Below are 12495 nucleotides of genomic sequence, written 5' to 3' on the forward strand. Positions count from 1 at the left end.
TTACAATGTGTACCAGTCAGTATTGGTAATACAAAGGCACTGCAAGAAAAATTTGTGTGTGTGTGTGTGTGTGTGTGTGTGTGTGTGCGTGCGCCTAAAATAAGGAATACCTTTAATTTTTGTAGATGGCCATCAATAAAAATATTTTAACCCTTTCTTAAGGTATACACAAATGGAAAATAACCCACAAAATAAATAACCAAGATTCCTCCTCAATCTTTTAAAGTTGAGAAATTGATTTATAGAAAAGTTCAACCATCATCTGTGCTTCCTTTTATGAGGAACAGAATCATATAACTGACAAAGTGAAGAGTAGAAACAGAGGTATAGATTTCTTGCTGATATGCCCTACTTAGAAGCCTTTCATCAGTGCTAAACATCAAATTCAGAAATCTTGACAAACTTCAAAAGATTGGAAACTATGATCTGAGGATGGTTAGGGAAAGGTCATGCTCTCTTGAAGTTCTTTCCAGTTCAGTAGGTCCCCAAAGAAAAGTCTCCTAACTAAAATTAAGATGGAAGGAAGCTGTGGAGAAAAAAATCCTAGAACCATGAAAACAAGATTGTTAATGAAAATGGCCTTGAGTTGCTCATAATTTGGAGTAACCAGGTTTGATAATTGTACTTTTCAGTTTCTGAACTGCAGGTACCAGGAATTCGAGAGAAGCATTAATGCAAGTATGAGCAATATTTACACAGAATCCCAAAAGAAGCAGCTAGAAAATTACTTGGAAAAGAACACAGTGCTCTTCATTGAATACTGAACGTTCTTGTTCTGATGTTGGCAATGAGTTTAGCATCAGGGTAAACCAGGCCTCTGGCACTTCTCATCTGTATTTAGGAACAGAGCATCAATCCTTAAATCATGGCTTCACTGAACCTGATAACCCTGATTACACCTCATAGTTGCTAATAACAAAACTTCATAAGCTCTCTCATAGAAGTAATGATTTGTGTGGTCCTTTCCCAAATCAAAAAACTAGAAGTTATTACTCAAACCATAGACATTAACCATAATCATTTACAATTTTGAAAGTTAGATACCCTACCTTTCCTACATAGAGAGGGTCCGAACCCATATACTCTTCCAGCACAAAGAACTGATTCCACACCCAGCTGCGCTTGGTCCTGGAGCGCCCTGATTGGAAGTAGGGTTTGGATCTTGACCTTGAGAGTTCTGCTTGACTCATCCCAGAAAAACACAGGAAAAGAGCTATGAGCTGCAGGAAATGGCAGAACTCCACTTTACCCAACTTCATCTTTTTTTTTTTCTTTCTTTTTCCTGTGTAAGAAAAAAACCTTGACAAGAGAAGAGGCACAGTTCCAGTTGGCTTAGTAGCTCTTGCCTCCGGCAGGGTGTCAGCTGGGAGTCCAGAGATAATAATTTGTAGAGTGTTGGATTGGAAGAGGTCACCACTGCTGAAAAGTCTTTGCCAAGGAATGGTGTAATAGGTACCTATCGGAACAAAGAGAAGAGTCTGTGTCAAAACCAAGAAACATTGAACTTTCATTCACTAACTCAATATTGAAGTCCCATGATATTATCATGTGTAGAATATTAAAATATTAACTGGATGCTTAGAAAATTATTATGACTGTTGCCATATCTGTCACATAAATATTGCCGATGCAGAATTATCTTCATTCCAAAACACGACCTTAAAATTTCATGTTTATTCTAGGGCATTTTACTTGAGCATATGGTTTGATTTACACAAATGTAGTAGCAGCATCATTTTAGAAATCATTTTAACATTAGCCTTTTCTTCTTTTTTTTTCTAATACTGCAGTCAGTTTCAGTATTAGAATGTGAAAGCAAAGAGGCTCAGAACAGGGATCTAACCAAATGGGAAGGACATATGCTGGTTTAAACCTCTCAGTGAAACTGTAAAGAGAAATAAAGGAAGATGAGGTGATTCGAAACTGGTTGATTGATTCTGAGTCACAGAACACCAGCTGTTTTGATGTGTTCTGATTTGATTGTGATCAGCTGAAAAACTCAGCAGTTTCCATTTTCCACCCTCAGACCCATTGTCATGTATGCTGCAGAGCATATGAAGTGAGGCAGCCTCGCTGTAGTCATCTGCAATTATACACATATTTATTGAACATTGGGCAGCATGCTACGTGCACAGTAGGGCCTTCTCCATAATCATTTATGGATCTCATCGTATTCATCAATGGATGTTTTAGAAAACCCAACTGTACTGTGAGCCCCATCCATCACTGCCTTGCACCCAGAAGGTTCCACAGTGGGCCTGGAAAAGTCTGTTCATTCTGATGTGTATGAATTACAGTCACAGAATGCTGATTATGTAAGGGACACAAAATCACTTATAAACTTCCATACATTCCCTCAAAATACAACACACTTTATTTATTTATTGTATACTGCAAAATAGCTGGAAGAGAGGGTTTTGAATATTCAAAATACAAAGGAATGATAAAAGTTTAAGTTGGTACTATGTTAATCATGATAATTCCATCATTACACAAATTAAATCATTATGTTTCACCTTGGTTTGTGAACTCATTTTACTTTCCAAAAATAAGCCCACAGTGAGGTGATGAAAGCAAAGGAATATCACGTGTGTGTATGTGTGTGTGTGTGTGTGTGTGTGTGTGTGTGTGCATGCGCGCGCGCACACATAGGCATGCATGGTTTGAGAGAGAAAATACAGTCTTAGGAAAATGAAGCCAACAGGATGCAGTAGCACATGCCTACAATCCCATAAAATAGGAAGGCTGAGGCAAGAGAATTGCAAATTCAAGGCCAGCCTCAATAATATAGCAAGGCTCTCATCAGATTAGTGAGACACTGTCTTAAAACAATCAAAAGGGATGGAGATGTAGCTCAATGGTAAACTGCCATTGGATTCAATCCCCAGTAGCCTTTCTTCCCCATTTAGAAAAAATGAATATGAAGCCAAAAGGTATCTTCCTCTTACAGCAGAAAATAGTCTAGCCTAACATTGTAAGTTTTCCACATCTCAACCTCACTTCCTTGTAACTTCACTGTTACTTAGTGAACAAATAATTCTGGTAGTCTGATTAATAAAATCCTGCATATAGGAGAAATGTGAAAGAAAAAAAAAAATATATATATATATATATATATATACACATTTATTAAACATGATAAATAGTCCACACAAGTGGAAGAAACAGACTGCATTGGCTTTGCACTCCATGAAAATGAACACATACATTTACAGGTATGTAAAGTGAAGGGGAGAAGTGGACAGAGAGGATTGAATAATAGGTACAAAATGCAGTCAGGGAAGATTATATTCTGGCACCCAACCACAGTAGAATGACTCTACTTAATAATTTATTGTATACTGCAAAATAGCTGGAAGAGAAGGTTTTGAGTATTCTAAATACAAAGGAATGATAAAAGTTTAAGGTGATAATATGTTAATCATGGTAATTCCATCATTACACAATATATACATGCATGCAAATATCTGGCTGTACTTCATGAATATGTACAGTTATTATGCATCAGGTAAAAAATTTTAAGAGAGGATAAAAGGAAGTTGTTCTTTATAGAAATGATTCTAAAAGTGCTGGTTGTTCTAGAATTAGAATTATAAAGAACAAATAACTTGGGGTCATGCCTTAAGGGTGCTTCACAGGCCCTTAATTAAGTTGGAAGCTAATAATGGGGAAGTCTGAGAAATAGGCTGGGCCTATTACAGAAGACAAGCAGGCAATTAAGCTAAGAACCTGTACACTAGCATATGGATTAGTCCAGTGATGGGACAGGAGTCCTGAGGAGTGTCTCATGCCATGAGGTGGTGTGGCTGTCAGCATGGGTAGGGTAAGTTAATGTAGCTCCTTTCACCATATGGCAAGCCAGGCTCCTGGGGATGAGGTCGGGGTATTCAGAATTGTGATTAGAAGACTGGAATGAGCTCAAGAAAAATGTCAGCCACATATAGTTCCAGTTTTACCACTTTCATTTTGGTTAAAAATAATGACATAAATGCTTTGGTTCCTAAGATTTGTGAAAATGCAATATGCCAAACTATATGACCTAGGCTACTGTATGGAGCAATAGACTTCGTACCATTTCTCATTGTGTACATGTATCTAATAAAACAACTAAACAGCAAATAAGCTTTTGGAATTCAAAATTGGGGAAGGTCGTATAATCATGTATTGATGCAGACTTTTTATTTGCACCAAGTGGAGATTCAATTTCTGAGTCTGTAATGTCTTAACTGTGCTACAATCTTGGATATGAAAAGTCCCAAGAAGTGAAATTCCAGGATGAAACCTCAAGCCTGTCCCCTTGGAAATAGAAAGAACAATGATGACATCTACCTCACAGGATTAAACAAGAACACCTGGAACACCCACAGGGCTTGGCACATCCCCAGGCAGTTGAACAGAGTTGTTGAGATTATTACTCTCATCATATTTCTGAACTTCTATCTGGTTAGGATAAAATAAAAGTTGGTTTGTTAAGTGAAGTTGGGCTTTGTGCTAATGTTATCAATAAAATGTTTTAGAAAATTCTTACTGTAAATGAAAACATTCTTGATAGATAGATCTATTTGATGCCAGAGAATTATATGTTTATGAATTTAAAGGCTCACATGGATACACAGAGGGGCACCAAAATATTTTTAAAAACAATATGACTCTTCCTTAAAGGCATGTCCTGTGTAATTTATTTTTGGTACACAAAGTATCTGAATTGGAAAAGTTTGTTTGAGTTCCCTCATAGCATCCACTGTTGGGAAACCAAAGAAAAACCTGGGGCAGGGGATAAGATCATAGGGGTCTTCATCCTATAACCTCGATCACTAGCTAACCATGACCTTGGAACCCTCTGGGATTTCATTTTCCACTTTTACAAAACTACAGAGCTGTAATAAATCATCTTATGAATTCTGGATTTTTTCCATGTCATATTTCTGGGATTTTTACAATTATATAAAACTGACTTTGTTGGCTCTCTTAAAGCTGTGATGAAGTGAGTATTGCTAAGAATTAAGGGTGGAGAAGTTCAAGAATGCGATAGGAATGTAAAAGAGGAGTTTGGCCTGCCTGTGAAATGTAGCATACTCTTTATTAAGAGATGTTTAATTTACTTTTCTTGCCTCATGAAGATTATTTCTCTTCCGAATAACAGGACTGTAGATACGTTAAATTAATTAGGATGTATAAAAAGAAAGGAGTTGCAGAAGGTTCCATGGGTGACATCTTTTGAGATGATAATTTTGAAGGCGATATAACTGAGAATCCTGTATTATGCCATTTAAATCCTTCAACTAGGATGAACATAAACCTCCATGAATAGATGCACCAACTCTACCTTTGTATCTATAGCACCTAGAAAAAAGGTAGGCTCTTAATTGACATTTAGGAAATATTTGAAATATATTTGTATTCATTATGATCTACTACACTTAAATGGAAAATTAGCCACATCATAAATCAATGTATTAATTCCTTTGAAACTCTACCACGCTTATGACTCACAAGTAATTTGAAAATAGTCCTATTGAACTTCTCTGTAGCATTTGAAGGAAATATTTGCCAGGTTTATGAGCCAAAGTTTCTTCATTTTGCTTCAAGGTCTACAAGATTGTATCAGGAAATTTTAAATAACTCTGTGTACATGATTAAAAAACAAACAAACCAAAACAAAAAAATTGAATGCCTCTGTGATACCCTTTACTTTGGGGAACTAGAAAATGTGTCTGTACAATTGTGATATGCAGTGAGTGCATCTGATAACATGTTCACCAATATTTGTGGTAGTTACCAACTCTGCCTGGAATGTACACCCCACTCAGTATGGTAACAATTGTCTGGCCTCAGGAGAGCAGTCCTCTTTCTTCACTCTTCCTCAAACCCCTGATTCCTTTTAAATAACCTCTGATTCTCAAGGTAAAGGTCAGTAGAACAGGTCAACCCAACTCATCCTTCCCTGAGCTGGGTTATCACATAAGGAAATCCCTGAAGAATTATTAAAACCTTCACATTCTTTGTGTGTGGTTGTTAACCAGAAGTAGCTAAAACTTGAATTTGAATTTTCCTCATGTGTTGCATAACCTCTCCAAACAGGTTTCCTATCCCTTTATAGATGCCAACATACATAAGAGACCATAAAAACATTATTTTACTTGTAAATGAAATGTGGCCACAGAGCCAGTCACAATCAGCAGTATTGTACAATGGGTTAAATATTCCCTCACAAATCCATATTCTAAAGACAAAGCCCTGCGTCTGGCCTTGGACTTCAACAGGAGCTCATCTCCTCTCTTTCTTCTGTGCCTGAGCTTCACATAGAGGAGTTAAAAACAGGAGACACATCAGAAATGGCAGAGACCCCTGTGCTGTGCTGTGTTGTGTTAGCCATCACTGTAGGAAGGCTTAGCGGAATGACCTGCAGGAGACATGGATGCTGACCTCCTCACCATGGCTAGTTCAGAAAAAATTTGCAAAAGTATGTGTTGGTATACAGCTGAGGTAACTCCCCCTGATCTCTGTCAACCTCTGGACAGTTACAAATGGTGAACATTAGAACCCTGGGAAGACAGAGAAGAAGAATTGGTTATATCTGAACAGAGAACTGAATAGGGGTCAACCAAAGATGTTTGCAAAAGTACTGGTGAGGGCTACTGGACTACAGACTAACCTAACATAAAAAATGATCAAAGGAAGATTTAAAATGATTTTTTTTTTGCTGTGACATTATAAGGCTAAGACTTGTACTTTTTAAATTTATAATATCTTCCAGATTTTTTCCAAATTAAAATTAAATGAAAATCAGTGCAAGTAATCCTGTGAACAGCAAAAGGCACCTTAATCTAGAAGCATACAAAACAGAACCTTAAACAGGAGATTTTAAGTGTATTGAAGTAAAAAGGAAATCAGAAAGTAGTAAGAATTAGGCATTATTTGCTAAATCAACATCATTTATCTGAGATAAAATCACTTATAATACTACCACTTTGTTTCAATTATTTTTGTTCAACAAAGTAGCAAAGAGTAATTTTAGGTTATTTATTATTCATTTAACCTTAATAGGTAATATTATTTATCAAAATAAAATCAGTTTTAGAGAATTTTTCTGAATTTTCTAGTTCCCTAAACATGTCTATGAAACCTCTTTTAAAAATCATATCAAGTCATCATCATTCTCTTAATTAAGTGCTTTTTCAAATTTAAAAGGAATGACTGAAAGTTTCTTAGTTACAAAAAGAAATTTTTATGCATCAGTATATCAACTGTTAATCAGCTGAAGTGCAAATCTTCTAGAACCTGTTCTATCTAAATTAAAGACAGCATGATAAAAAATGACAATAGTATAAATGTATCACATTCAGCCACTACATATTAACACATAGCCAAAGGAGTAGTTTTTAAAACATGCCTAATTGACAATTAATTTTCATTTGCTAGACTGCTTTTTAAAAAGGCACACAGTGGTATATGCTATGTAGACATAATCTGTGTTATAATATATAACTACTAATTATGTTAAAAGGAGGGTATATTACTATTTTGATTTTGTGACACTAATAGTTGGGATTATTTTTATTTCAATTCACTCTAAATATGTAATGCCTTATCACAATTGAAAACCTTATACCCTCAAAGTTTCTCTAAATTCTAGACAAGAAGCTGCCTGAATATTGCATCAGATGTAGATATAAAACTGCTTAAGATACACTTAGATTATACCACACTAACACATAGCTTATTTTCCATTGGTAATATGGATTTAAAGAAGTTATATCTTTCTTTTAAAAGTGCTTACAGTTCACGATTAGTTGGAATGTCCAAAAACAAATTTAACAATCTGCATTTTCTAGGAAAGCAATTACAGGAATGACATTTGAGGGCTGTCAGTGTATTTAATAGAAGAAGCAATGAGAATCAGAAAAATCTATAGTAGCTGACTGCTGAACACTTGCAGAACCTAACTGATACTCTCAGACATATTTTGTTGGCTCAGTTATGAGATACAATAGTACAAGAAACCATGGTCATAAAAATAACCACAAAATGGGGGGAAAAATTCTCATTGTTGGCCTATTGGGAAGAAACTGTCATTTCCAAGACTGTGTTGAGGTTGAACAACATTTCAACAAGCAGCATGGTATTAATGAATCTGTGTGAAGGGTGAACAACACATTTGTGTAAAGATGGAAGGGACCTATTCCTCAGTAGAGTTTAGAGGGCACTTTGCAAAATATTGTCATTACCTGAGAGCAACCTTCTCACTAGTTCTTGGTATGGTCTAAGAAAAGTCTTTACCTTTTTTAATATTCCTTGGGTATTCAGTGCCTCTACCTAAATTCAGCAGAGATTGTCTCCTAGTTCATCTAATGTCTTCTTTAAAGAACTTCTTTTGCCTTTGTTTCCCCTGGGCAGCAGCAACTTGTGACCACTGAGATCCTCACTGTGAATAACCTCTTGAAAAAGCAGAGTAGGGAGCTTTGAAGAATTGATGTTCCTCAATTGATCTTGCTTTCACATACTCTTTAAGTAGAACTACTTAAAATTTTGGAAACACCAAAATGATATATTCTAATCTCCTTCTATGCATGACAGGATATGTCATATTTCAATTCTGGAGAAGACTGGACCAGAACAAGGAGACTTTTAAGAACTGTACCCACACTTTATTTCCAACTATGACATTACAAGCCAAGCTATTAAAGATATTGTCTATGAAATAGGTAAAAAGAACTCTGAAGAATGAAATAGTTTGGTTCCCATAAATGTTCATGTTAGAGAAAACACACAAAGAACTGCTTACTTCTGCTGCTATGTTTGAACATTTCTGAAGTGAAACAAAAGATGAATAAAAAATTTAAGTGGAGAAAGACTTTATTAAAAACCTAATCTGTCCCCTTCCTTCTTTAAAAGAAAAAAAAAAGAAATCTGCAGAATTCTAATGATATGTCCAAGGTCACACAGTGATTTACTGATGCAGTTGATCAATAGTTGGATGTAATAAGTGAAGTGTTAAAAGTTACTTATTCTGGTAATGGATCTCTTTTCAATGTGTGAGGTTTAGATTGTATCATCTTTTCCCCAAACCAAAAAAAGTAGATGTGATATTTGAATTTTTAGAAGACCATGAGTTTTAATTTTCAAAGTAGGAACTCATCATGATTCCACTCAAGAGGACAAGGGGTTCAGAGTAAAAATAAAGAGTGGAAAGATCTACTATCTGGGGACTTATTTTTCCTTTTATTACAAAAATTGAAGAATGAGCAGTATCCAAATTTAAAATTTTCTACTCCATTCTTATTTACACTGTCAATTAAAAATAACTTGCAACTACATACGACCCCAAGAAGTTAACTATTTCCACTGAAAATTAAACAATATCCCAGTGAATGTTTCAGAAATAGGTCAACTAAAGAAAATAGATCTGAGAATATACAGTGGATTTCTAGGGCCATTTTGTTCAACAAAATAGTAACTATCATACCATTTGTGCTATTTGGGTTGGTACTGTAAATCCTAACTTTTGAGATGATTGCCTCTACCTAATATTGTCATTATAATTGTTCTAGATTTAATTTTGCCACCTTCAGTTTCCAGCATAGCAATATACTACTATTTAATCTATGGCATCTGCATAACATTTAAAGATTTCATCACTTCAGTTGTTTTTATTGTTTTTGTTCTTTTGTGGCACTGAGGATAGAACCCAAGGCCTCACACATGCTAGGCAAACATTTAATAATTTTAATGCTGATGAAAGCCCTCTCCTTTGTACTTAAAATGTTTAATTTTTTACATTTTAATTAGTGAGACTTGGGACTCTCTGTGATGTGTGACTTCTCATGTAAAGAAACTGTGATCAAAATCATTAGCTCCCTGGGCCAGATAACATTACAATCACAGACCACAACCTCCCATAGTTAACTGGCCTAAACATGCAGGCAGGGGCCCGGAAATGAACCAGATAGCCTGTTGTGTGCATCTGGTTACAAACATGGAAAGAAAACTTCTCTACCTGGATCACAGATCAATATCAACCAAGCACAAACAACCTCTGCCATGAGTGAAGAGAGTAGAGAAAAAACAAAAGAGGAAGGGAACAATGTTTTACCATTAAATGTAAATTGTGAAGTAAACAAAGTGACAAAGAGCAATACTAAATTATTCATATAACAGCAAAATGGCAAAATTGTATTTAAAGGGCTTTTTCTGTATACTTTGTTCTTTCAAGAAATCTTAGCTGTATCCATTTTAAATTTTAATTTGCCCTCATATTTACCTTGTGTCAGGTGTGATTTATGTGAGTCAATAAAAGGCATCATGTTACAATAAACACTATGCAAAATAGCAGAAAATAAATTCTACCAGAATGAAAATCTATACTATTATCTGAAATGAATGTATGGACAGATGTCTGCATATTCATTTGCACTGGTAATTTTATCAGAGAGGAGGTTTGCAGAATGATGAGGGGAAGTGTTTGCAGGGGTATCTTTCTGCAGAACCAGCAAATTCCCAGAGGAGGCACTCGTGTATTGCTGGTTATAGCTAAATCTGCTTTGCTTGTCAGAGGCTGGGAGATGGTCACACACAGGACTATCTGGTCACATGTCTTCTTTCCTTGTCCTTAGCTCCCCTTTATCATCCCATGAAGACAGATCTGATTCCTTCATCCAACGAAGAAAAGCTTTCACCACAGTCCCTCTGCGATTAACTAATGCAAGCTAGTCATTTAGAAGTTTCTGAAACTCCCAAATTAAGCTAAGCCTTTGAAGCCTTCAAATCAAGTAAAAACATTTTTTTTTTCTGATAAGAGAACTATGATGTGATATAAGCTGTTAAAGCAAGAAGTATAAAACATTGCAAAATTCAGGAAGATAGGAATCATTCAGCAATAAATATTCACAACACCAAACAATTTGGGGGCTTAGTACTTTATAATAAAGATTTCCAAAAGGTTTGATAAAGTCTTTAACTCAACACAAAGATGTATTTACTTCTTTATATCTGAATGCATTCTGAGAAGTTTATAGCAGATTTGACATTAAAAGCCCAAAATGCTGAATAATGGGGAGACTGGCAAAGAAATCATGCCTAAGAAGAGACAGTGGTTTGATTTTTTAACCAAGGAAGGCTGAACAGTGGCCAAGTCAGCATGCTCCCAACCCTCTGATCCTCATTGGATACTAAAATCTAGAGTCAATTCAAGGGTAAATTGCAGTAATATAGGTGCTTTACAAGAACCTTTTTTTATAAGAAAGGGAAAAGCTCTGTGCTATTAAATCAATAAAAGTAGACTTAAGAAGAGTTGTGAGTCTGTCAACTGATTGTTAACACAATTCTAATAACCTATTGCAGTCCTTAATTACAATAGTATCTCACGTTGTAAATGCACAATGCCCTTTTATTAAAGCTGCAAACCTTAATGGCTTTTAGCAGGGTGATGGGCTGTACTACTGATTATTGTTTTCTTTATTTTTCTTTCCACAGACAGACTTTCAGCTAGCTCTACCAGATAAAACTATTAACAGTGAATGCCACCTAATTGCCTCCAGCAACCAGTCCATATTAAATAGTAACATATAAGCAAGACTTCTATAAAGTTGCCAGCTTGACTACCTGCCTTCATGCCTTCCCAGTTTAATTCATACTTTTCCAAATAGAACTCGAAATAAAGAAAATGAATCTTAGTGAATTTCTCCTTTACATAGAGAAACAAGAAAAGAGCTTTGGTCAACACAAGTCAAACTAGTTCTTTCAGAAAGAAATGATTTTGAGGAGTAACTGAAATCTTTGTATGCAACTATTTTTTTCCTTAAATCTTTTTTTACCACTTAACAACCTGTATTTATAAAGATATGCTTAAAATTATTTTGATACTGCTGGCAGTATATGTATGAAAACTTTCCTTTTAAAAAAAGAGGTTGCCACTGATCCTAAACTCTTGGTATAGGTATAGATATATACTGCTGTTTATCTGTTAATATGTTTTAAAATGCAAAAAATGCATAGTGTCATTTAGCAGGGACCATATATTGATGATACATTTTCTTTTTCTTTTTCCTTTAATATAAAGTTGTGTTCATCTACTTCTGTATGAAAATGATCTGGACACCTGTCTGGTTACAGAAATAATGAAAGGAAGAATCTTCCTTATAGATATTACCCTTAATAAATGAACTAAAAAAGACAAAATAATTCTTGGAAAATAAAACAGCTTTTAAGAATATCCATGTTTCAGAATGCATATCTCCAAAATCTTGAGACACTCAATCCTTGATGGTTTCTCAACAGTTCCTCATTCTCCCAGTACTGAATGAACTCATTACTAGTCTTTACTCACCTGAACTATGACATCTAAGAAATCCGTAGGGGTTAAGGATCTAAGGCATGAAGAAATACAGAACAAAGGTCCTTTTGCATTAATCCACATTGGAAGGTTGAATACCAACAATTAGCCGTGAACCATGTGCACCCAAGAAGAAATCCACCATGCATTCAGAGGAGCAGGGC

The 12495-nt window shown here is 35.4% G+C and overlaps 1 protein-coding gene across 1 annotated transcript in view; it reads right to left on the reverse strand.

Annotated features, from left to right (window-relative positions):
• Cdh7 (cadherin 7) overlaps window positions 1–1259 on the reverse strand; it is a 106427-nt gene extending 105168 nt beyond the window's left edge. Inside the window, exon 1 of the mRNA XM_076836762.2 lies at window positions 1050–1259. Coding sequence (XP_076692877.2) covers window positions 1050–1259 — 210 coding nt within the window. The remainder of the gene's footprint in view (window positions 1–1049) is intronic.
• Window positions 1260–12495: the final 11236 nt, after the last annotated feature.

Source organism: Callospermophilus lateralis, chromosome 17, assembly GCF_048772815.1.
Source record: "Callospermophilus lateralis isolate mCalLat2 chromosome 17, mCalLat2.hap1, whole genome shotgun sequence".
In the NCBI taxonomy this organism is placed as follows: Eukaryota; Metazoa; Chordata; class Mammalia; order Rodentia; family Sciuridae; genus Callospermophilus; species Callospermophilus lateralis.